The sequence below is a fragment of the Sparus aurata genome, chromosome 18, assembly GCF_900880675.1.
Source record: "Sparus aurata chromosome 18, fSpaAur1.1, whole genome shotgun sequence".
Lineage (NCBI taxonomy): Eukaryota > Metazoa > Chordata > Actinopteri > Spariformes > Sparidae > Sparus > Sparus aurata.
The window spans coordinates 12866422-12894186 of NC_044204.1; the positions used below are offsets into that span (position 1 = coordinate 12866422).

The window sequence follows — 27765 nt, forward strand, 5'->3', positions numbered from 1 at the left end:
AAAAAAAAAAAACAGAAAGCTTGTTCTGACACTTTTTCATACCGCGACTTTCCCGCGCGAGGTTTTGACCGGTCCGGATGTGCATTGTATTAATATGTAATGAGGCGCGCGTTGATTGGCCGCAGGAAGGACAGAGCCGGAATGGGGGGCGAGCCTGCATGCACACACGGACTCCAAAACATAAACAGCCCGCTGTCATGGCGCACACACTAAATGACGAACCTTACGGAATTAAGGCATTTATGTACGAGCCGGAGTCGGAATCCGAACGGGAGAGTGAAGCGGCAGAGACGGTGGAAGAGAAACGTTTACAGCAGGACGTCTCTGAATGGTAAATTCTTTTTTTTTCCTTCTTACTTTTCACACTCGTGTTTTACATGTAAGACCTGAGTTTCAATGCTGGCGGTCACGATGTATGGCGTGAAAATGACAGAGAAATAAGCAGATTCTGCGTGCTCACTCAGAAAGTCTGGCTGAGGACGGCTGTGAGCCGATGCATATGCAAGTAGCCTCCTGTGGTAACGTCACCACCGGAGCAGAGTCAAAATCTCGTGCTTTAGGAACGCGCACTATTGTGCGCTATTCCTGTTTGGAAAAAGAGCCAAAGCGAAAAAAATAAGCCACTTTCAAACTCCAGCTTTTCAGGCAAGTTTCAACAGAGGTCCAACACCAATATGCATGATTTAACGAGAGAAATTGCGATTTCCGGGTGATGACTCCTTTAAGATCTTTTTTTCTTCTGTTCTTTTTTGTCATCAGGTAGTGGAAAACAGCTCTCCTGAGAGTCACCTCAATATCCCACAGCTTGTTGGAAATGCAGATGTTAGTCGAGACCTTCGACTGGCAGAAGCATCTGAGTCCCAAGTTCCGAAAAGCTCCCACAGATCAAGAGTTATCAGGTATTTATATTGAACTTTAACATTGTGTGCATATAAAAAAAAAATATTTCATGGACATGATGGTGTTTTATGAGAAAATAGTTAGCCAAGTTTAAAATGCCCTGTTATGTGCTTATTCTGTCACAGCTTTGATGCCATGTCGTGGCCCCACCTGCACTGAACATTGACAGGCATACCTATCTTTGTGAAGAAAAATCAGGCATTTCTTTGCTCACGAGGCAAGAGACATATGCCCAGCGCCAAGGGTCACAGCACAGAAGAGTATGCAGAAGAGGATGCGGATGTGATATCACCAAATAATTGGACTCTCCTTCACACCCTCTCCACAATGTGCTGATCAGCCAAAGGAGCTCATTCAGCAACAGACTGATCCATCTACAGTGCACTTCTAGATTTCAATTTAATTTCACTTCTAGACCACTAGATTTCAATTTAATTTCACTTCTAGACCACCAAAACAATAACACCATGTAAAGCGCCATGAGACATGTGTAAAGAGATGTGGCTGTAGATGTGGTTTATACCTTGGATTATAACATCTTATCCTGTGTATTAATGGATGATATTCAGGGGCTTTTTGTAATAAAAGCATTTCCATTTTGTAGGGACCCGGCCCATGCTGTTCTCCTCGCAGGAGGCCCGGCTGTGGGTCTGCGTGACCTCCCCCCTCCTCATGAACCTTTTGTGTCCTTTATCACGAGGGTCTGCTTCCCCTTTTCTAATTCTCTCCCTTCTCAACCTCATGACAAAATCATCTCTTATATTATAAACTGACTTCCCAACAAAAGCCCATCTGTGGACTAACTATCCCTTCACCCAATTTCCGTTTAGAAGGACAAGAGCCATACGTCAAAGATAACCACCAGCATCTGACTGTCCCATGTCACCGTGAAATCAAGGATCGTAAAAGAAAGCCATAAACATTTCCATACCAGCAGAAGTGAAAAGAGTCCTGATCTCTTTCCTAATCCAAGAAAGATACCAAGCCATAGTCTAACCTTTGCCTTAATGATAGATTTTTCAACAGCTGGACCAGACCTACGTTTTGATATGTTTGTAATCTTCCTGATGTAATCCTAACCCAAGTTATACATTTCTGAATTAATACCTGAATAAGTGATGTAGCCACAGTGCCACCTTGTGGTAAGCTTCGGTATAGTTCCCAGAGGACTTTCTATAGTAATGTAATCCATAATCTTGTCGATCTATACTTTTCTCTTTCCTCCGATATGTTTTGAATGTATAAGTCAGCACCGTATGAACAGGTTTGAGCCATCAATGCTGGCGGAGGTTATGTATCCGTGTGTGTTTCATGTATTATAACTGATTATTCCTTTTTCCTATTAAGCAATTTTGTTTATTTGCTTTTATTCATGTAACCGAAAGGTTTATATAAAAACCATGGTGAATTTAGGTGAACAGTCAACCGCGATCTTAAAACTTTCAGAAGGATAGTTTAATTCAGCAATAATTGATAAGTCCGCGATTAGATCTGTGACATCACCGGAGGAAGCGACTGGCCAAGCAGCTCCTTGGACCCGTCTACTACTAAGCCTTAAAAGACGGACACATCTTGTCCCTCGCTGTTGTTCTATCTTGTTCACTCTTTTTCCCCTCTCGTTTTACGATCTTATTTTTCCCTTGTTTTTCTTACTTCTATACTTTTTGCTACGCCGCGTAACTCTTTTATTTTTCAACATTTGACTCCGTGCCTTGCTTAGATTTTGCGACCTGCTCTGAAGAATCTGAAACACTGGTTGCATATTCTTCCAAGTGATTATTTTCGCTTTTGAGAAAACTTATTTTGAAAACGTAGGCAAGTGCGAAATTACTTTCTTTCGTTTTATATATATTACTAAAGTATCGTATTCACATTCAGAAGAAGCCATTTTTGTCTATTCTTGTATTTAGTGACTAAGGACGATTCGCCGGCCAACGTTTCATCCTTCAGTTATTTTTAAAGAATAAGAAATCCGTTAATAAGTCAAAGCTAAATCTTCACCACTCCAAAGAGAGTCTGACTAAGACGCTGATCAAGCATCAAAAGTCCGGTACAGAAATCGAACTGTTCAAGAAGCCGGAACAGCACATCCAGCGGACCAGAGAATTCGACATCCAGCCGAGCCCGACAGCCCGCCATGAACTCAAACGGAATCCCGTTGGGCAGGAGAGTGACGTCATGGGGAATCCCACCGTCATCGGCCTGCGGCCAAACAGCTGTTGCATCTACAGCTGAGACGAGAGAGGATCAGAGGAAAACCCGCAGACGTCCCCCTCTACAACAAGTAGACTGAAATCTCTGCACACAGCTGGAGTCACAAAGATCAGAATTGGTGTCTATAAAGCTTTGACTTTTACTTTATAAACTCATAGAAAATTTCTCATATCGTACCGTTAGGATAGGAATTACTCCCGTGATTTGTGAATGAACGGAGTGTTACACTCAAATCCACCATCGTTTCAAAGTCCGTTGTTCAATAATTTACTCCCACAATCTTCACCTTTTCTGTTATTTGTCATTATTCGTTAGAATTATTACCTTATATCATTTACTCTGCATTTATTTAGTCAATAAAAATATTTAACCTTATGTCGTTGTCTGTGCATATTTAATTTGAAGTGGAAAATCGATGGAGACGTGGAAAGAAGTCACTGCTTCAGAATAAGAGACTGATTAAATTGCTTTCAACTGTTTAAGCCAAACTTACACAGTCGAATTTGAATAATGTCCTTCGGATTATTCAAACTAGCTTAACGAACGAAAGTGGTGTCCCGTATAAACTGTAATTAACCCTTTTTCTATCAAGTGATAGTCTCCTACAATTTCAACAAAGTACCTTCTAATTCTGATCAGTCCACTAAAGTGCTTAAGGAAAATAACACTACATCAACATTAACTACATGATAACTGCTTTTCGAACCACTACTTTACTTTCTGGTGACATCTGTCACTGAGTGTAGGGCTCATCTAAATGAGATGCAAATGAGCACCATTGTGTTGACTAGCAAGGAGGTGAGACTTTCCTGAGGTGAGAATTGCAAATGTTCCAGGGCTGTTTTCTCCCTAAAGGGTTTTCAGATGTGCATACATTCAAATGGCAACTTCTTCAAATGTTATCAGATTTCCATGTGTTAGACATCATTGGAAAGCTTAGAAACTACACGTTCAGAATCTGTAAATAACTCAAAATGCCTCTTGGGAGACTTGTTGCTGGTTTTCTCATGGCTGGTCACAATTGGATCCACTGCAACCATGTTAAGCCACACAGAACCCCCATGGGAATTGACGGGGACTCCAACGTCTCTGTTAGGTCATAAAATAAGGATAAAACCCTTAAAAGAACTTAAAGGTGCCCAATCGTGAGTAGGAAAAGGAATGTAAATTCTCCCACAAAATTCACTGTTTGTGTCATTTCCAAAGAGAAGACTTTGTACTTAAACAGGTTGAGTCACTAGGTTAATTTGCAGTTTGTATTTTATCAATTTGATTCAAAGTGGGGGTTAATCTAAACACGATTACCCCTGGTCTAAAGTGTACAGCAATTTGATGATGTCCCTAATCATGTGCATTCTCTCAGGATGATGTTGCTGCTCACCCTCGGTTCGGTAATAACCGTGGCCCTTCCCGAGATAGTCGAACCAGGACCAAACTCTGGAATTGTTCTCAAGGACCAGGCCGGACTTTTAATTACCAACTCGCGTCTGCACATACAGAAAGTGTTTGTCAGATTGAATCCCCGGGAACTATGTCCGAGACATGTACCAACCACCTCTGAACTTACCAGTTGGGCAGGTCTAAGGTGGCACAGGGAGGTATTAGATCACGCCAAGGCAGATACCACTCACATGTTGCAGCAGTTGCAGAAATTCACTGTCACTCAGTCAGAGCTAAGTGGGTTTAGGCACAGACCTAAACGCTTAATTGAAGGACTTCTGACAGCAGCAGTCATCGGAACTATTTTCAACCTAGGACTCTCAACAGTAAATGCAGTTAGTTTAGCTACCGTGAGGCGTCATGCCAACGAGTTACAGGCTGAAATGCCAGACCTCAGAGAACAAATCTACCAGCAACAGGAAGAGCTACAGACAACAGGAGAATCACTTAAGGGCACAATTCTAGTGGTTAATTCCCACAGTGAAGCCCTTAATAAGACAATCCGTGCAGTAAACTCTCTCCTCTCTGTAGTCTCAGTCGACTATGCCCACACAAAACTGGTCAGTATGTTAATGATTGATATGTTGCGTGACACTGGATCATCAGTGGACAGCTTAGCCATGGGTAAGATACCTCCGTACCTCATTCCATTGTCTTTGGTGCAGAACATCCTGTCCACCACCACCAGAGATGTAGTCACACCCATTCAAGCTCACCTAGCTCATACGCTTGGTAGCGCGGTCCCCATGTTTGTGGGCCCAGAGGAAAGGGAGGTAGGTTTTATCAAATCTACCAATAATCGATGCAGAGAACATTTACCGACTCAAAGACGTGGCAAATGTTGGATTCTGGCAAGGCGACGTCCACGTTAAAGTGCAGACTCCGTCGCTTGTTGCCTACCATGACAACAATCCTGATTTGTCTTTGGCCCCAAACATGCGCTTGTGCACCCTCACAAAAAGACATCCATTACTTATGTCCCAGTAAGCCTTTTATACGGGACAACACTGACGGAATATGTGGACTCAAAGCCATGCCAGGTGACTCCCATTGCCCAACTCAAGTCATGCCCCGGTCACAAGTCAGTCAGACTCAGGCTGAGATTGTGGGAGGCCGCTGGTTGGTTAACACTGCAGCGAGAACAGCTACTTTGACATATGACACCGCCACTCGCATAAATCTGCGATTAGCGTGCCAGAGAATGCTGTCCTGCACATAGAAGATTTAGCTCTTTACCATTTGGACCTGAATCAGTATGGAAACAAAATTGAAGTGTCTGAGTTTTTCAACAAACACTCTCAAGTTAGAGAAAAAAAAACAAAAAAAAAAACACCCAAATAGAGTACGAAGGTACCCAGACCATCGACCGAACACCTGTCGATGATGTGCTCAAACAAATAGCCATTGAGAGCAACAACCCTCTTCAACCCATCAACCCACCGTCTTAGCGTTTGTGGTAGCATTAGGATATCTATTGACTTTTGGCATTGCCTTCTTCTACCTTAAGCGCACCAGAGCCTTACAGTACAGACTCAATAAATGCACAAACGGGTTAGCTAGGATAGCCAGGCATGGAAGGTCGGAACCAGACTATCCTGGTACAAGAGGCGAGGTAGTTGGGGAAGTAAGTGAGAGCAGTCACCAGTTAATAGTCTTGTAGCTAGCCACTGAGTTTCCGGTTGTAACATCAACCCTTTAATCAAAAGAAGATTAGTACCACCTACTAACCCTAAAAGGAGTTAGGATCATTAGTGTTGTTTCCCCCTCAATGTATATAACTTTTGTTAGATGGTTAGACCTTAGGCATGCGTTAGGAACAGACACCAAGTCTCATCATGACAGTGTGCCACCCGGAATCCTCGACGACGGACAATGTGACTTCATTTGATCAAAGTCGGGGGTATATAGGAACATGTCCTCTCGTCTCCTCATCAGGAGGCCCTGTTCGTGTGTCTGTGCTTCAACTCTCACCTACTAACCTGTTCCCCCGTCAGAGGGTCTGGAAGACCCTCCCTTGTCACCTTTTTGCCCCGGCAAGGAGATGACACTCTACAGACAGAACACCCCTTTCTCTATGGCGGGTAAAAGACATTTGTCACCTTTTGCCCTCTATAAGACATATTCTTCTCTTCCTTTTCGTGACACTTGAAAGTCTTTTTCCCCCAGGTCATAGAAATTCAAGACTCAGGAGTCAACATTTCTGCATCCGGAGCGAATAACAACTGTTTTTCTACAAAACGGGGTGCTGATAATTGAGTGCCCTGTTGATTGTAAATTAGGAACGAATAGTCACTGGATCAGTTTTGCCCTTCTTTAAATTTGGCAGTTGCTTCGCCCATGGATAACACTCTGAAAACAACATCTGGCATTCGATTCTACTTGTCAAAGTAAATTTATGATGTTTTTGTTTAAAAGCTGTTTGCATTCCCATTCTACAACAGAAGCCAGTAGTAAGGTAACCCTGGATGAGGAGTAAACTGGAATTTCATCTTTTCCAAACTAACTTTCTTAACCAGCATGATAAGGTCTCAAATTTGATGTCTTTCCCATTGTTCTGACATGAAATTAACCCAAATTACAAATTCTGGTTTAATGCGGCTGAATGTTTGGTGGAACCACAGTGCCACCTTTTGGCAAATTCCGGTATAGTTGGAAGAAAAACTTCTGAAAAGAACCAATTTTACATTTATACTTATAAATATAATTATCTACCTCTGACATATTTTTGTATTAAATATAAAGCTAGCACTATACAAAATATGTTTAAGCCATCAGTGCTGCTGCTGCATATGTCCGTGTGTTTGATATATTCCAAATAATTTTCTTTGCCCATTTAGTCATTTCGGTTATGTCCTTTTTAGAACATGTAAACAAATGTTTGAGAGACCATGGTGAATTTCTTTGAACAGTGAATCGCGATCTCAAAACGATAATAGTTTAATTCCGTGAAATGAGCTGTGATATTGCCGGAGGAAGTGCCGCGTTCAGCCTGCCCCTCGGTTCCGCCTTCAGTCTCAAATATAAAAAGCAGACTCCATTCGCTCTCAATTTCCGAAAACTCTTGCTTACTCAAACTCTTATCCTTAACTTTTGAAACGCGTAAACTTTTACTTTTCACTTTTAATTTACGTACTTGGCTTCGATTTTGCGACACACTCGGAGATTTGCAATCCCCGCAGATTCGAGCCACTTGTTGAATTTTTCTTCAGGTGTTCTCTCTCGGAGTACCTTTTTATTGTGAAAAGCTTGAGCAAGAACGAAACTCCGTTTCAGTTCAGTTTTTCTAATTCTTGTATTTAGTGACTAAAGATTCGCCCGGCCAGCGTTTCATCCTCCAGTTATTTTCAAATAAGTTAAATCAGTTCATATTTGAAGCTGAAGAATTACTGCTTTAAAAGGAACTCTGATTAGAGACACTGATCATTATTCAGAAGACGGTGCAGTAGTTAACTGCTCAAGAAACTGAAGACATCTCCAACTGAACAGAGGAATTATCATCAAGCCACAACCGCCCGCAACGCTCACATTGCGAACTTATTACTTAATGAAATATAACAACGGTTTAACGTTTTAAGATCATGATCGACTTATTCACCTAAATCCACCATAGTCTTTACATCAACCTTTGTTACATGAAAACAAAAGAGAACATGACAGAAATTGTCTAATAGGAAAAAGGGAAGTTATTGGTTATAACAAGTCACACACAAGTACATACGTTTTTAGCAGCACTGATGGCTTAAAAACATTTCAAAAAGGGTTAGCTTAATTTTTGGTACAAGAATATATGTTGGAGATAGGTGATCATGTTTATAAGCACAAATATAAAGTCCGTCTGTTCCAGAAACTCCCCTCTTAACTATACCCGGACTTACCACTAGGTGGAGCTGTGGCTCCATCACACTTTCAAAGATTAAATCTGAAATCACTAACTATAGTTTCCTTGAACTCAGAAAACAGGGGAAACTGGGTTCTCATCAAGCTGATTAGGAATATTTTGTACTGCAAAGGATGAGATTACATTTTAGTACATTTTAGCATTAAGACAGAAATTAAGGCTCTTCCTTTCTTCTGCTAGGAATGTAGAGACTCTGGCTGGGTTGAGTGTCGTAATTCACACGTGTGGCACTTTGATAGCTCATGCCAGATGTGGAGGATATCTGTTGATGACAGGCCTGGTGTAACAGATTGGGACCTTGTTTTTCCCAGTGACCACTGCGCACTGAATTATCAACAGCCCGTCAAAGTGAACGATATCCAGATGTTAAAGGAGACCTTTCTGAGTCTTGGATGTCCAGTGTCTTGTTAACATAGACCCTATATAAGTCAGGTAAGAGGGAACTTAAGGTGACAAATGGTCGTCTTCCCACTTTCAGCGATGATCCTTTGGGTCTGGCAACCCCCCTTTTTGAACTCAGCCGGCAGTCCCTTATCACAAGGAATGTTTATTGCCCGGCACATGTTGTCTTTTCAGCATCAGAATGTGAATGGAGAGAGGGGGAGGGAGAGAGTCAGGCCATTAGGGTGTCAGAGAATGTTGGTCAGAGGGAAATCTGTGTGGACATGAAGATTGCATCTCTGTGATATAAGGATGAGACAGAGGACATGTTCCTACACATAACTGCGTTCCTCTTGGTTGCCAGCCAGCCAGCCAGCCAGCCAGCCAACGCTGTCATGTATTGCCAGGTTTCAAGAAATCTGCCTCAAGGCCTTTTGAATCAACAGTGAAAGCACCCCTTAAAACCACAACGTTGAGTCGTGTAGCTATACATTAGCATACTAACAACATGCTAGCTATAACAAAGCAGCATAGATTTACATGCAATTATGACAATAAAATGTTTTTTACATTTTTATGAATGTGTCACACAAATACATCTGGAAGTGGGACTTTTGTCAGAGTGCCAAAAGGATCTGATTTATTGTAAATATAAAAATGATAACTCACATCAGGTTGTAAAGTACTATCAATACATTGACAAAACGTGATTCATGTCCTCAACAGGTCGTTCGCGAACGAGGGACGCCAGGACGTGAATCACGTTCGCGCTGTCCGTCACTCACTCATGATTCGCGTCGCTGAGGACGTGATTCGTACTGTGCTGAAAGTGGCGCTGGGTCACTCACTCATGGCAGAGGAGTTGATTCACGTTCAGTAACTGTTCTGCTAAAATTAGCGCTGTGTTGCTAACATCTGTGTAGCATCATGTAAGTTGATTTTACTGCGCACAGAGGACACTTTCACCGTGTAATACATTTAGTGCATGTATACCACTCAAAGCAGCGCTGCGTGTCCTGCGAATGATTGTATACTATAGTCTGTGAACGCATCGTCCCTCAGTAAGTGAACGTGAACCTTAGGGCCGAATCATGAACTGAATGACGGATCGTTTGGCTGCTTTATCAGTTCAGGGAGTTGGAGAGCACTGAACGATTTGGTGAACGAATCTGCTGAATGAATCATTCTAATGAACGGATTCTAGAGATTCAGTACAGTAAAAAGAACTGCCGTTCCCATCACTAGTTCGTATTTTGGTTACTCAGCAAGTGTTCGCGGGTCTGGTGGACCCGCTGCATTTTTTGGCCTTTAATTCAATGCAAGCAATTTTATGTTTTATGTTTATGTGTACCCACTCATCCCAACAGTCTGTTATTGTATTTCTTATGTTACATTTCTCCAGAGAACAAAACCTGAAGGACCGGGGTCACAGGTTGGGGAAACTAACAAAGATCTGCACAAATCACAAAAAAGGGGCAAAGCAAACGGGCCCCCTGAGGGGTGTACTGCAAAGCCAGTTTAGTGGGTTAGCGAGGCATGTTGAGTCTAAAGCCAGGCTTCCCTGTACTACAAAGGTGTCTCTCTTTTAACCCGGCTAGATCACCATGGTAACTTCTGCTTTGCTCATAACCTGGTCCCGACCACGTTATGTTCAGAGTTTCAGCTTAAATCGGCTATAAAAGTGCCACTGTTTCACTGTGCAACTCATTCGGAGATGGTGTCACCATTCATTGAGAACCCGGTGGACCTGGGAGCAAGAATAATGAAGCTGAATATGTTTGTAGGTTTCCCAAGTCATTTGAGCACAATGCTTGTTAAGGAAGGATTCTATAAAATATCTGGTAATGTACTTTCATACCCCTCTACATCATCAGTATTACTTGCTTGGTTAATGAAATCTAATATAGCCTATAATATATGTAACTAGGATTCCCCAGGATCATTGGTGCTATGGACTGCACACATGTACCCATCATTGGGCCCCTGGGGGAACATGAGGCTGATTATGTCAACCGCAAATCCATCCACAGCATCAGTGTGCAGGTGAAATCTCAAAATAATTTCTGCAGGTGATCGGTGGCACATGCACAGTGAATGTATAGGCTTTTATCAGTGGCATACAATATTGTCTAGACAGACTTTTCACATGAGTGTTATATCCAGTTGCATTATAGGTCTTTTTAAAGGAATCCCTTTATGCTTTCCACCTTTGTGCAGTGCTCTCTTTAAAATTAACCAGAAATCCCTTTAACAGATGACTTGTGACCAAGTCACCCATCAATCGATTGTCACAAGTGTGGTGGCAAGATGGCCTGGGTCCGTACATGACTCCAGAATTTTTCGTGAGTCTGCACTGGGTCACCAGTTACAACAAGGTAGGCTATATGGTTAATAATCCTTTTTCCTTCTTTTTCACTCCTTTAACTGTTGAGAATGACAAAGTATTTATTTCTCTCTTCATTAGGCCTCTTTGATGGACTGCTTGTGGGGGACAGAGGGTACGCCTGTACCCAGTTAATGACCCCCTATCCTGACCCTGACACACCACCGCAGAGTCGCGTTAATGCGCCTCTGGGTAAATGCAGGGTCAGGATAGAAATGACATTTGGGGTCATTAAGTGCAGGTTCAACTGCCTGCGTGGCCTGAGGGTACGTCCTGAGCGTGCTTGTGGAATCATCACTGCATGTGTGGTGCTGCACAACATCGCAATGATGAGGAAAGAACAAACCCCTCATGCGCCATTGGTAGCAGCAGCTGATATAATTGATCCGGTGATGGACCACCCAACTACGGTGGCCGGGAGGTGCAAACCAAAATTACAAAATGTGAAACACTTTTCCAAAATGTAAATTTGTCTCAAGCTTCGTAAAAACATTTTTACATATCATAACAAATTACCGAAACAAATTTACATTTCAGAAAACAAATTAACATGATACAAAACACTTTTACAAACACCGAGACAAATTTGCAAGTGGTGAAAAACTTTTACAAGTCCCAAAACAAATTTACAAATAGCAACCGGAAAGGGAATGTACCAACTCTGGGGTTGAACCGGAAGTGATAACCCGGCAGCGGCCAATTTGAGTTGTTGTTGTTGATGGAGTTCATGGTGAGCTCAAGATGGACAGCCATCGAGTGAGGTTTTGCCCGTTTTATGGACAACATATGAGCCGTTTAACGCGGTTTTGTTCTTCGTGTGGTCGGTCTTTAGAGTTTTAAAAAAAAAAGGGGCATGGACCAGATCGACGGACCAGATATGCTGCAGCAGTGCATACAATATTTTAATGAGGGACACTCATACGTTGTAATCGTGGACATGATGTAATGTTTACACGGTGTTCACATCAGGAGTAGAGGAGTAATCCTTTCTGCGATATAACCCGGCACCATTCAGTTTGCTTTTCAGAGACCTCAAGCTGATGTGAACACTGTGTAAACATGACATCATGTCCACGATTACAGCGTACGAGTGTCCCTCATTAAAATATTTTATGCACTGCTGCAGTGTAGGAACCAGCCATCGTCCTCTGTTTCTCACCACAGGAGGTGTGAGTGGCATGTCAGTGTCCATCTCACCTCTCACCTACTCCCTGCCATATTGTGGTGGCCTGGATACTGTACTTCCTTTGCCCCCCTTTTCTTTGACACTATACTATTGACAAAAACAGCATGTGATTTTATAACAAACCTTTGGACAATCAGGCTCAGAAAGGACTCAAACATCTGGGTAACATCAGTACCTGTCTACTCTTCCACAGACTGTTTACATTCAGTGCCTATTCAATCACTGGAGATCATCAGGTTTATCCCTGGTTACAACCGTGCTGGTCAACAAATGGCCAGGCCCACATCTGGCATGTACTATTAAGATGTCATCCAATAAGTTATGACGCTCGAACACAGCAGGGTGTCCCCACATTCATTGTAAAGAAACCAAAAGCCTTGATTTCTCCTTTAATACTGAAAGAGCATTAGATTACAAACTCATTTTGACAGTATATCTTTAACTAGCTTGATGAGACCTCAAACGTGCTCTGTCTCTCATTTGTGGTAGTTAAAGAAAACTTCTGTTAAGAATCACAGGGTTAATGTCAATATTCTGGTGGAGCTAGAGTATCACCTCCTGGTAAGTTTTGGTATAATTTCAAAGGCCAATACTAATGGAATGTTCTATTTTATCATCTATTTATAAGTATTTAGACTTTCTTTCAAATCTGATACCTGTCTGGAAAGTATAAGCTGTCACTGTACAAGATATTCTTAAGCCATTAGTGCCTTTGATGATTATGTGCTTGTGTTTTATTCTAACCAATAGTTTCTCTTTTGCCTATTAGGAAACTTCAGTTGTGTTCTTTTATATTCCTATAACAATTGTTAATGTGAGACCATGGTGGATTTCAGCACATAGTCAGTTGCGATTTAAAAAACTTTATCAAATCATTAGTTTGATTCAACAAGTAAGAAATCGGTAACATGAGCCATGACGTCGCCGGAGGAAACAACGTGACCAGGCCGCCTGAGTCCGCCCTCAGTTCTGCCCCCGGTTTAAACATTAAAAGCTCATGTATCCCGCTGCTCACTCTCTTCTCCTGGAAAAAAAAAAAAAAAAAAAACCTCTTCGCACTCTTACCTTGCTTTTCGTTTGCCACCTTCGTACTTACTTTAATTTTTAGCACGCGCAACTTCTTATTTTTCCAAGTTAATTTCCGTACTTTGCTAGATTCTTGAAGCTCTGATACTTAGTAACCTCCAGAGATTTGAGCCACTTGTGAGATACCTCTCCTGGTGAAGCTCTTATTCTGAAAAGATTTTTCTGTGAAATTTGAGCAAGAACGAAATTGATTCTTTTATTTTTGTGATATTTTTCTTATTGTTAGAGTATCATACTTAAAGCCAAAGAAACCATTTCTGTTTTCTTGTATTTAGTAACAGAGAAGGATTGTCCGGCCGGCATTTCTCTCCCAGTTATTTTTACGCAAGAAGTCAATTCAATATATATATTCGGAGCTCCGTAATCACCAATTCTATCGAGACTCTGATAATTCTTAAGCCACCATGAAGTCGGTGCAGTTAAACTGCTCAAGAAGCCGTGAAGAAACATAGTCTACAGCAGAACAGAACTGTTAATCAACCGCGCCCGAAACCGCCTGCAGCGCTCCCAAGCGAGACACATCGCTGGGCAGAGGAAGTTCGAACCGAGACGACATCACATTCCAGCGGTTCCAAAGCCGACAGGCCGCAAAGAGCTCAGACGGAATCCCAGCTGTGCCGGCAAATACGTCACCAGGGAAAGCCGTTTTCGTCATCACCCAGCGGCTGGACAGACGCGGCTTCTGCATCTAAGCTGACCCAGAGAGTCCGGATTCTGGATCATCTCCCCTCTTCAAACAAAAGTAGGCTAAGAACTCCAAACACGACAAGAGTCACATGTGAATGAAATCAGAGTTGGTGTTTGTGAAAGCTTCGAATATATATCATAAATCCAAAACATCTCCCATATAATTCCGTTAGAAATTAATCCCTTAGTCGCGAATTGACGGTTCCATGTCAAAATCCACCATTGTCTGAATCCATCCAATCAATAATTCATTCCAGTCTTCACATTTTCTGTTACTTTGTTACCCGTTTGAATTTCTCATGTCATTTAATCTGCATTTATTTAGTTAATAAACATATTTAATCTCATGTCGTTGTCTGTGCACGTTTAATTTGAAGTAGGAAATCGATGGGATCGTGGAAAGAATTCACTGCTTCAGAATAGGAGCAAATAGACATTGAAATTAAACAAGATTCACTTGAGATTGATGATCTGTCTACTACGGTGGCCCTGAAGGGCAAACGACAATAACAAAAACACAACATTAACAAAAACACAACAAAATTAACAAAAACACAACCACAAAAAACAAAACCACAACAACATTTACAAAAACACAATTACATTAACTTCTACCGGAAAAGGTAGGTACCTTCTACGACACGGATCAATGCTGATTGGACGAAAGCACGTCCGTCTTTTTTTTCCAGGTGGGAAGGGCTACTTAACGCCACACCAGAGGCCTGTACTGCGAAGGGGGCTCAACATAGCCAGGCTTTGTGCTCATGATGCAGCTCAACAAAGCCCCAAGTCCCCAATCAGAGTTAAACGGTACTGCGACGGTGGTTATCAACTTAATTTGTCAAGTCCGGTTCTCTGCTTTGTGCTCTGCGCGCGCTCACATAAAAGGGGGCGTTTGACGTCATATTATTCTACTTCCGTGCGAAAACGGATTGATCCCGGGCCACAAATTTTACTCAAGATGAGCAGATTCTTATTATGCAAGGCTATGAAGAATTCAAAGAAACCATCACGGCAAAAAGTAAAACTGTCGCTGCCAATAGAGCGAGGGAGGGCTGCTGGCAGAAAAGTGCTGACCGTGTAAATGTGTAAGTTAACAATGATTAATATTATGATCAATATTATATTAAGCCCTTAGTGTTTTAATTTCTGAATGCTCAATATTGTGCAACTTTTACATATTAACCCTCATCCATTTAAAAATAAATAAACTGAAGCAACAACTATCTTTTTCATTTTTGAATGATGTCTATATTGTTTTCACATTTTACTGATCTCAGTAACAGAATGCGTGTGTGTGTTTTATTGCAAGTGAGACTGAGTGTGCGTAGCAGGGATGGAAATTAACTTTTTTGTCCACCTGCCACTGTGGCTGGTAAATTCTAGAATCTACCAGCCACTCGACATTTTTACCAGCCACTTTTATATTTAAGCGTTGATGTGTACAGTACAATGCCTAGAAACACATTTTCCTGTACATGGCATGCACATAGCACTTCCCAATCAGTACTTGTTACCAGAGTTGATTATTCAGTAATTATGTGAAATACCAATGAATGATTACAGGGGTGAAACTATTCAAGGGTAATCTACTAGGCTGTGAAATAACAGGACATGAATGAAGAAATGAAGGTTAGAAATCTATATCAATATTTCCCTGCAACTTACAGGAATTTACAAATGTCAACTTATTTCACATGTTCAACTGCACTGGACCCACACAAAGGAAGTGGAAGTTGCATCATTAGGTGATTAGGAGGTTAGTAATATACAACAATATCTACTTGCAGCTATAGAAATTACTGTACTTAATTATCCCCTTTGTTCAACCGTTACGATGTAACGGCACATTTTAATTTACTTCCGTTTTTGTAAACTCTGACAAAAGAGAAGCCAGCTCAGCTGATTGAAGCACGGAGTAATAATTAGTAGCAGTGAAGAGTTCAAGTGAGGGCTTGCTAGCAGTTCAACTGCCGAGATGGTCATTTTGGCCGTTTTCAAATGTGCAATAACTTTGTATTTTATTTTAGAATAGTTTATATAAATCACACGCAAGACAAAGACAATATACGTTTACCCTATTTCAGCCACAAGTGGTCATATTGACCACACATCATGTCGCGGGGTTTCATTGTTATTGTTTGTGCTTCTTTGCAAATTAACTTGTAAGTTAATTATTATATAGTTGTATTATATCGCCTGGTTGGCACCATGGGCAAACGGAGTTCCCCCTTCCGTGAAACAGCCAGCGGAGCAAGCCTGTAAGATTTGTGTTTGAGCACACTGCTCTACAACGGGTGAAACATTAGTCAGTTCATCAGTTTATTCATGGCCACATCAAAGAAATAATTTACTTTACTCATCTGTGACAAATACTAGGTTGGCCTAATTAATATTTCATATTGCATTTTATTAAGATGTGGTAGCAGCAGTCGGACATGGCAGCAAGTTAGAGCCAAATACAAAAACATCATTCAAAGTGTTATGTAGCCAAGCTGCCCCATCATTTTGTCAGAGTGTGTTCTTGCTCAGATTTTCTGCATCACCAACTGAATGCAAGTAGGTTCCCGTGGCAAAAAAACGAAGGGCTACACAAACAGTTTGCCCGAGAGTGAGTGCACAGCTTCTTCCAGTGGCATTCCTGACACTCGGTTCGATATGTGAGTGTACGGCATTCCCTCGGCTGAAAATCTATATCGCTCATAGAGAATTTCATCAGGAAATGCCAGCGGATCAGCGCCGCTCACGTCGTAGTGCTGCCCGAATTATTCTTGCTCCCAGCAGGTCCACCGTGTTCTCATTGAACGGTGACACCATCTCTGAATGAGTTACACAGTGAAACAGCGGCGCTTTTATAGCCGACTTTAAGCTGAAACTCTGAACATAACCTGGTCGGGACCAGGTTATGAGCTAAGCATAAGTTACCATGGTGATCTAGCCGGGTTAAAAGAGAGCCACCTTTGTAGTACAGAGAAGCCTGGCTTTAGACTCAACATACCTGCTAACCCACTAAACTGGCTTCGCAGTACAGCCCTCTGGTGTGGCGTAAAGCAGCCCTTCCCACCTGTTAAAAAGACGGACGTGCTTTCTTCCAATCAGCATTGATCCGTGTCGTAGAAGGTACCTACCCTTTCCGGTAGAAGTTAATGTCGTCGTCTCTTTCTTAATGTCGTCGTCTCTTTCTTAATGTCGTCGTCTCTTTCTTAATGTCGTCGTCTCTTTCTTAATGTCGTCGTCTCTTTCTTAATGTCGTCGTCTCTTTCTTAATGTCGTCGTCTCTTTCTTAATGTCGTCGTCTCTTTCTTAATGTCGTCGTCTCTTTCTTAATGTCGTCGTCTCTTTCTTAATGTCGTCGTCGTCTCTTTCTTAATGTCGTCGTCGTCTCTTTCTTAATGTCGTCGTCTCTTTCTTAATGTCGTCGTCTCTTTCTTAATGTCGTCGTCTCTTTCTTAATGTCGTCGTCTCTTTCTTAATGTCGTCGTCTCTTTCTTAATGTCGTCGTCTTTTGCCCTTCAGGGCCACCGCAGTCTACCAAACTTGGACAGTTGATATTTTAACTAAATTACCTCCGAGATTAGTTTTAGAATTCAAATATCGGAGGTGGTGCCCTGTAAACGAGTGTAAATTAATCGCCAGTGATTAATTATCAGATATTTATCAAAGTAGTGTCTCCTACAGCAGCATATCTGGTCCATCGATCTAACCCACAAGCAGCACTGAAGTGCTCAAATTACGTTAAAGCACACCCTCGAGGGTAATATTGCGATTATACAACTAATAACACAAATAAAATGTATAATCAAAATATATCCATGTTGATGGACAATTTGCTCTCAAATTTTTAAGGTTTTTGCGAGTGTGCGTCGCGTTTCCATGGAAACACATGGGGTCTGTCTAATAACTGAAACAAAATCAGTCACATCAGTTGACTCATGTGTAATGGAACGTAGTTTACCACTCCATCAAATAAGCCAACCCTTAGTAACGACCTAGCAACAGAAAGGATTTTCTAGTCCCAGATGATGAACTCTGAGCTGACGTTAATGTTTTATCGCGATCTCGGAATTTCCCGAACTAAATCAATACTGCACAGAAACAGAAAAGGCTTATTTTTATCGCCCAATTAATTAATTAATTTATTATTTAATATTATTTGTTGAGATGGTGTTGGGATGGTGTAAGAGCCCTTTAATGCATTTTTATGTTATCTCACATTGTTGATACACATTATAACAACATCCTGCTATGTACAACTGGCATTGGCCTTGGACAATACAATTTTCTCAGGTTCAACTTATTGTTTGGTTACAGAATGGTATTTGTTATGCTCACATGCCGTCACACAGTGTCTGCACAGTGTCTGTTGATTCGTGCCTCTGGCCTTTATCAACCCTCCTGTATTGATCTGTACTGATCAACGATTGAATGTACATACTTTTTCTTGAAGCCACTTAGTGTTGCTGATTTTTTGACATCTTCTAGTACATTCCATTGTTTAACACCTTTGACCGATAAAGAAAAGGATTTTAACGTAGTTCGTACTGTACTTTGCCTGAAAATCATGTTCCCTCTGAGATTGTGTCTCTCCTCTCTGTCTAGGAAGAGTATTTGCAAATTATGAGGGAGGCTTTTGTTAGCAGCCTTGTACATCATTTGTAGTGTGCGATAGTTTATTAAGTCATATAGTTTAAGTATTCTTGATTCAATAAATAACTGATTTGTGTGTGCCCTATAGTTGGCATAATGTAAGATTCTCAAAGCTCTTTTTTGGAGTATTAACAAAGGCTGTGTGGAGCCTTTATATGTGTGTCCCCACACCTCTGCACAGCATTGCAGGTGTGGAGAGACGAGTGCACAGTACAACAGATGAAGTGCTTTTTGATTTAATATTTTTTGTGCTTTCCAGAGTATGGACACACTCCTGGCCAACTTCCTTTTTAGCTGTCTTATGTGTGGCTTCCAACTTAACATGTCGTCGATGATTACTCCCAGTACTTTGTTCTCATGTACCCTTTCAATATTCACTCCGTTTACTTGAATGTTAGTACTGTTGTTGCAGCCTTTTTTCCCATATAGCATGCATTTAGTTTTCTCAAGATTTAGTGATAATTTATTTATATTAAACCACACATGAAGTTTGGCCATTTCGTGATTTACTGTTTCCACAAGTTGGTTCAAGTAAGTCCCAGAACAAAAAATATTTGTATCATCTGCGAATAATATTAATTTCAGAATATTTGACACTTTGCATATATCATTTATATATAGTATAAACAGCTTTGGACCCAGAACTGACCCCTGTGGGACCCCACAGACTATGTCCAAGCTAGTCGATGTGTTATCACCCATTTTGACATATTGGGATCTCTTGTGTAGATAGCTCTTGACCCACTGCAGTGCTACACCTCTAATGCCATATCTCTCCAGTTTAGCTATTAAAATATCATGATTAACGGTGTCAAATGCTTTTTTCAGGTCTATGAAAATTCCTATTGAATGTTGTTTTTGGTCAATAGCGTCAGTAATGATTTCCACAGACTCAGAGCAAAGGCAGTCGAGTGGTTCCTTCTGAATCCATATTGGCTCTCATATAGCAATTTGTGTTTGTTGATGAAGTTATCTAGCCTATTGTTGAATAGCTTCTCTAGGATTTTCGACAGTTGTGGCAGTATTGAGATTGGTCTGTAATTAGTAAACTCGTGTGTGTCACCATTCTTAAACAGTGGCACAACTTTGGCAACTTTCATTTTAGTGGGAAATATCCCAGTTTGAAATGACAGATTAAAAATATATGTTAGAGGTGAAATAATTCCGTCTAATACTTTCTTAATTAGCCTCATGTCGAAGTCATCAACATCAGTGGAAGTTTTTGTTACGCATTCGTTGACCAGATGTCTAATCTCTGTGTCCTTCACTGGTGTGAGAAACATTGAGCTGGGAGTTCTGTCTCCATCCTTATCAAAGTGGTCCCAGTGTAGGGGTGAGTCAGGAATGTCCTTGGCTAGCTCTGGCCCGATGTTTACAAAGAATTGATTGAATCTATTTGTTATGACTTCCGGATTTTCTTCCTGCATGTTGTTATACCTGAAGTAGGGAGGATAGTTAGGCTTTGTGTTTTTATTATTAGTCACATTGTTTAGAATATGCCATAATTTTTTTGTATACTTCATATTTTCTGCTAGTAGATTGCTGTAATATTCTTTCTTGCATTCCTTTAGGATGCTGTTTAGCTTGTTTTTATACCTTTTATATCTCACTTCAGACTGGGCCGTCCTTGATTTTAGGAACTGTCTATACAGAGTGTTTTTCTTCCTGCAGGCGTTTATCAATGTTTTTGTGAGCCATGGTTTCTGCTCCTTATTCTGATTAGGGTGTTTCTTTTTCACAGGACAGTGTCTGTCATACAGTGTTTTAAATTTTTGCAAAAAGGAAATCATATGCATCATTCACATCTGTTTCATTATAAACATTATTCCAGTTTTGCCTCAGTAGTTCATTTTTCAGTATATTCATTCCTTCTTCAGTTCTGACCCTTATGTGTTTTTGTTAGGTGTCTGTCTCACAGTGTATTTATAGTCATAGATAGCAAAGATTGGTAAGTGGTCACTTATATCATTTATCAGGAGTCCACTTACTATGTCATTAATGTTAGTAAAAATATTATCAATTAGAGTAGCGCTGTGTGTCGTGATCCTGCTTGGGCGTGTGATGAGAGGTTGTAAGCCCATTGTATACATCAAATTAATGAACTCGTCAATTACCGTGTTTTGTTTCGGATTGAGCAAGTCAATATTTATATCACCACAGATAAAAACTCTCTTTTGACTTGTTTCGGAGAATATTTCTCCCACACATTCATTGAAGTCCTCTATTTTTGAGTCTGGTGCTCTGTAGACACAGCTTACAACTATGTTTACCTTTAGTTACACAGATTTCAATTGTCACACATTCCAATAAGTGATCCACAGCTTTAGACATGTTTTGTACTGTCTCATACTTGATATTATTGTCAATGAATAGTGCCACTCCTCCTCCGCCTTTGTTTCTCCTGTTAACACATACAAGATTATATCCATCCAGGAAAAAATCTGTGCCTTTGTCTTCATTAATCCATGTTTCCGACCCTGCAATGATGGTGAAAGGGGTTTTGAAGTGATTAGGTATTCCTTGATGTGGCCGAAGTTGGTATATAGACTCCTGCTGTTAAAGTGAATTAGAGACAGTTTCCCGTCCATCTCAGCGCTGTCTCTGTATTGAACTTCAGTATAATACTTGCAATTCCCAGTCATGTTGAAACAGAAGTGATTATCCGGGTCAATTCCTTCGTTTGGGTCAGATAAGGTATGATTCACATGTTGATTTGTAATGAACTCCACACTTCCTAGCTCAGCAATCCTTTCAGATATTCCCATCATACTTTCAGTCCGTGTAAGAACCGTTGAACTTTGCTGTGCTGTAGTTATGGAGTGTTCGTGAGCCATACCTTAGTTATTGTATTTCTCCAACTCATCCTTGCTCCTGATCTGGATTATTTTGTCTTCTTCAGCTGATGCTCCATTTGTTTTGATGTAGATTCTGCAGTTAGCCGTCCAGGTGTGTTGAATCGTACCATCCTTTTTCAGTTGGCGAGCTGTTCTGGCGATGTCTGCATTCTTTCTGGTGAGATTCTCATTGATGTAGACATTCGAGTTTTTGAGCTTCTTGCCTTGCTTCAGCAGTGCAGTCTTGTATTTTCTGTTGATGAATTTCAGGATGACAGCTCGAGTTGCTGACTCTTTCCTTCGAGGTAAGAGGTAACATACTTCCACGTAGCCGAAATTCACCTCGATGCCCTTGCCATTCAGGAACTCAGACACCTGCTTCTCCACAGATTTCATCTCAGATTCACCAGGCTCATGGGCTGACAAAGATGTTGATTTTTTTTTCCCCTATATTTTTTATAAAACGTTTTCACCGCGGCAACAATAGTGTCTCTCACACTGAAGGGAAAATAAATAATAGCCGGGGCATTTATTTGTTTCAATCACTTAATAGACAAGGCATTTATTTGGGACAGGCATTTAATTCCTTCCTCTCAAAAATCCAGGATGAAAATGGCAAACTTCGCCAGCTTCTCTGTGAATTCTCCGGCATCCTGCTGGACAATGGTTGTCTTCTGCAAGTGAAGTTGTTGCGGCGGAGGAAACGATTCAGCCGACCAGCACTCGCAGATAATTCCTCATCTGTGCTGTCACTCACGGTGGCGTACATTTGTTTCTCCATCGCCCTGATCATTTTGTGTGACACTCTCGTGGTGTGCCAATTCCCGCATGTTTATCTCAGGCTCCTCGCTAGCCTTCTTCCTCCCTCCAGCAGGCAGCCTGGCCCTGCTGCTGTCCTCCTCGGACAGCTCAGTTTTATTTTATCGCCAATCTCTCACTCTCTTGGGGTCGACAGAGAAATGTCTATCGGCTGCTTCTCCCGACTTTTCCTCTGTCATGGTCAGCAATTTTCTGCCAGCAGCCCTCCCTCGCTCTATTGGCAGCAACAGTGTTACTTTTTGCCGTGATGCTTTCTTTGAATTCTTCATAGCCTTGAATAATAAGAATCTGCTCATCCTGAGTAAAATATGTGGCCCGGGATCGGTCCATTTTCGCACAGAAGTAGAATACTATGACACCAAATGCCCCATTTTATGTGAACGTGCGCCGAGCACAAAGCAGAGAACCGGACTTGACAAATTAAGTTGATAACCACCATCGCAGTACCGTTTAACTCTGATTGGGGACTTAGGGCTTTGTTGAGCTGCATCATGAGCACAAAGCCTGGCTATGTTGAGCCCCCTTCACAGTACAGGCCTCAGGTGTCTAAAAGGGTGGTGGTTGGAGTAATACACACACCAAGTTTGTCAAAATGAGAAACAAACACATTGGACCTAAAAACCAAAAGTGAAGTGAGAGTCACTGAAACAGGGGAGAACAAAATGTATAGAAACTGGCCAAAAGAAAAACAAAATCTCAAAACACACTCAACTCTGAATTTCACGCAAATAAACAAAGCAGAGAGCCAACTGATGGTGTTGACTCCCTGAAGACACGCAAACAACAGCGCAGGGGAGCTGCAACGCACTTATATAGTCTCTCAACTGACTGATTGCAGCCAGCTGAGGGAGAACATCACAGGTGCACCCAATAGCTACTGATGACCTCTGAGCTAGCTCATTAGAAATCTCTGTTCATACCAGATTAGGGAATCTCTGATCTCTGTCCACAACACCTAATGCTGCTGTAAGGGATATATTTCAAATAAAACGAGTGTTGAATAGCTCTGTATTCCAACAGTTATCGCTGCTACAGATTGTTTGGCGAGTTAACCCGTGTCTCTCCTCTCCCTGCTCCTGCGGTTAACAAACAGAGTTGACGATGGAGACGAGTGAAGTGTAGAAGGATTTAGCCAATATTTGTCCTTATCTGTCCATATCTGTCCTAGTACTTCCCTCAATCTTTGCCAAACTCCCACTCCATTCATTTGTTGTGGACGAACATGTTTAAAAAAGCAGCCCTGAAAAATGCCAGCATGGGCAGCCTTGCGTTTCCACATTTAGCTGCTTTAGCGTGGGCATTCTCTCAGGCAGCATAGTAAATAAAAACAGATGCTCCCACTGAATCAAAATCAAAGATTCAGGTCTTCTGAGCTAATCAAGACAACACACCATCATCTGCCCATACTTAATCCCTTGCATGGTGTAATCTGCAGGTTTGCTTAAATTTCTCAGACCAGCACGTGCAATGTTCTTATGCAACTGTACGACGGGCAAAAGAAAACTTCACATAACAATAGTCACAAGTTCCCCAGAGACAGTTTCAGCCTGCCATGTTCGTGCTCGTCAGGAAGCCCTCTGTGAAGTATTTACAGCACAAGAAAATAAGGGGAAACTGTAAAAATAGAGATAAATTACTGCCTTTTCATGAAGCCCTGCTGTCCCATGCAAGGATCAAAGAACAGCATTCACGAGTTTCCAGATGGTGAGGGTAATGGCACAAAGCATGAAAATGAATATCCACCCCCCTCAACAAGATTCTTTGGTTAAATACAATTCTGCTATGCTTGCTTTTCTAAACTTGGATTCTATTGCATTAAAAAATCAGAGGCTTTTCAAAAAAAATCTTTTAATATGAGCATTATGCTGCAGATGAGGTTCATGGATATTTTGTGTTGATGAATGTTTAGGAACTGCACTTTAACGTTCTTGTTGTTAACATGTCTAATACCTACATCGGACCTGAGTGTGACAAGCCTTTCTTCCCAATATTGGATTGTGTTTGGCCTTTCTTTCCAGCTTTGCATTTTGTATTCACTTGAAGTATTCATTAATTCTGTAATATCATGAAATGGTAGAAACAACAAGACGAAATGTAAAAAAAAGTCGAACTGAAATGAAAACTCATTTTCAACCATTTTAGGTCACATGCATTGTCAGGACCTGCACCTATTTAACAATATATGGAAAATAAATGAATTTTATATCAACATCCAGTCATGTCTTTGTCAAGTAAATCACAATGTCATGTGTGCTTACATAAGCTTGAATCAGCCTGATTTCAACCAATTGCATCATGTCATCCACTCATCAGCTTACCGCTAACCGCAGCCAGTTTCATGACAGGGCATCCAGTACTGAGTTGGTTTACAGAGTGTAGCTTCTGTTAGACAGTCAATGATTGCTCATTTAGTTGCGCAACTTATGTTAGTGGCCCTATTGGCTGACTAATGTCACAGAGCATAAACAGCGTTGTGACAGGTTAAAAGGAAAATTGACCCTAATGGTAAGTTAGTTTGAACTTCTCTGTGCTTTCGCAGAAATACACTTTGCTAACATTTTTTCTGCCGATTGAGTTGACACTTTTCAATCATGCATTTTTCACATTCTCTCCCACTGTCTATTATATAGATATTCGGGCCTACAGGGTTGTGACAAACCACCTTCACCCTGTGCCTGTTGCAAGCCAGCATGTAGACACTGGCAGTACCATGCAGGGTACACTTACTCCACCCAGGGCAGTCTGCAGATTAACACCTCCAATAGACCCACGACTGCTAACCCATGATGCTGTTATTGGTCACGTTGGTGAGTAACTATCCCAGAGGGGCACGCTGACACAGTTCGTGACACAGCAGCCAGTACTGGGAGCCATTGTTCAGGTTTATTGTTTATTTATTTTGCAGAGAGAAGTTTATAAAAAGGGCAATATAAGCCAAATTTCTGGTTTCCTGGTTCCTTCACTGATGATAAAAGACCAACACAACTCCAACAGCCACAGCAAAAGCCATTTGAAAAAAAACCCAGGCTACTCTGGAAAGTACAGTTGTTAGCAAATGCCCCAGGGAGTGCACCAACAGGGGGATCAGACCCTGATTCTACAACATGGACAATATAACACCTGCTCTTTAAATTAACTGTAGACAACTGGGCCACTGAAAGAGGTAGGCACTGAAAGGAGCAGTGATCTCAGATCAGTGTGTGGTTACTAGGCCTTAGCATAGGGTAACTGGGAATAAGATTAGAAGCTTACTGAGTTACCTTCCAGAAACATTTTCAGCTGTAAAACTCCTCTTTTAATGGGAGAGAGCGGAGTGAGCTGCCGGCAGCCTGTCATAATATGAGACGCATATTATGGGAGCCTATTAGTTCATCACTCAAACGCCAGTGTCTGTCAATCATGTCATTTCCCTTATTAGTAAGTCATCATTTCATGATGGCAATGACATGTTTCTGGAATATTTTAATCACTGTATGCTATTTTGTATGCCTTCAATTTCTTTTTTTTCTAAAATGTGAGCAGAGTTAAAGCAAACACAGAGAGAAAGGAGAACATTTTTGCCCAGTCAGACCACAAAGTAGCAGAACAAAAATCATGAAATAGGGCTAGGTGGCTGGCTACCACATTATACCCAGTTTTATATGTCCAAATAACTTACGACAAAGGCCTATAAAATGTCTCAAATAAGGTACAAGTGGCACAAAAATGTTTAATAACTGCATGGTTACTTTCCACCACAGATGGATACTAATGTGTTACTTTCTTTTCAACAAGACAGATTAAAGAAATGAAACTAAAAAATAAAAAACAAAGAGACTGTACTGAGTGCCATAAGCTAGAGTAACAGACACTAGCCTGGAGATGACAATTCTAACTCAATTCTAGCTAACCAAGTTCAGCAAAGACTTTTTTGGACAGGCCTGTCTGTCTACCTGCATACCTGCCAGCCTGCGCACACTCTGCACTCATTGGCCCTCATTTATCAATCTTGCGTGAAAACGGGCGCAGATCTGAGCGCAGAATTGGTCGTACGACAAGACACGCATGTGATTTATAAAACATTCGTATCTGACCAATCTCAGCGTACGAATGAGCGGGTCTTGATAAATGCGGCGGCTGAATTCGATCGTCATTAACATGTTACGCCCTTAAATATTCCTGGTTCGGAGGCCTCGCCCACTGAGGTCAAACATGGAGAGAAGAAACACTGGCAAGAAAATAAACTCTTCGAGATGGAGCTCGGCATCCTGACATCCGAGGTGGAGCAAAACAAAGATTTGCGTTTTGGCAGTCTGAAAAATGGAATTAAAGGAGGTCATAAAAACGCTGTATGGAAGAGAATAACGGAGGCAGTCAACAGCGTTGCCAGAGGAACGGACTCCGGCTGAGGTGACGCAGACGCAGTCGCGTCAGAGCCAGAGCAGAATGGTAACTAACAACCCCCTTTTGCTTGCATTGTAAAATCTATCAAACTCTGACTGTTCACATTTCCTACACATAATTAGGCTTACACATGTTACATGGGTATACATTTTTATTGTATTTTTAAATGCTTCACAGCCAGGCACCAGCATCATGTCGGCCAGGTCTCCACCCCAGAGCGCGTGCCCTCTGGCCCCGGTGCTGCTCCCAGACCATACATCATCACGGCAGAGGTCCTGGACAGACAAATAGAAATATGCAGTTTATTGGCCTCAGTTGTCGGCGCACATGAGGCAACAAATAACACATTAAAAGAAATTAATGAAACTCTAAAAAAGCCTTAATAAAGTCTAAAAATGACTAAATGTTGTCCATTTTCTGTGTTTATTATGCCTTTTAGCCAATTCCACCAATAATTCACATTACTGATTAAATACTGCAGAGCATTTGCAAGAGTTTAAGGTATACTTTACATTTTAAAGGTGATGAATGAGGTCCTGTCTCCTCCGTATAGCCCCCAGTGGAGGCTGTGCTGGCCACGGTTCCATGGGCATTGGCTCATCTGGCTGCGCCGGCACATCGAAGGCACTCACTCCATTCACTAATACAATGTTGTGCAAAACTTGACAGGCCAAAATGATATCGCACACTTTCTCCGGGGTATACAGCAGCGTTCCCCCTGCTGGTCCGAGACAGAGCCACCTGCCCTTCAGCAACCCGAAGCAGCTCCACTGTGACACGTGTGCGTGTGTGCGCACTGTGTCTGCGTTCCTGCTCTGTAGCAGGGTTATTAGGTATTCCATTAATTAGTTGTCACGTAGCCTATCATATTTTATATTACAAAAAAGTGGTAGCCTTTCAGTAAGAA

At 41.5% G+C, this 27765-nt stretch overlaps 1 protein-coding gene across 1 annotated transcript in view; it reads left to right on the plus strand.

The window, feature by feature from the left end:
• The window catches only part of LOC115569325 (putative nuclease HARBI1), a 59966-nt gene extending 45786 nt beyond the window's left edge, over positions 1-14180 (plus strand). Inside the window, exons 2-6 of the mRNA XM_030397350.1 lie at positions 10602-10674; positions 10761-10876; positions 11088-11208; positions 11298-11637; positions 13991-14180. Coding sequence (XP_030253210.1) covers positions 10602-10674; positions 10761-10876; positions 11088-11208; positions 11298-11637; positions 13991-14180 — 840 coding nt within the window. The remainder of the gene's footprint in view (positions 1-10601; positions 10675-10760; positions 10877-11087; positions 11209-11297; positions 11638-13990) is intronic.
• Positions 14181-27765: the final 13585 nt, after the last annotated feature.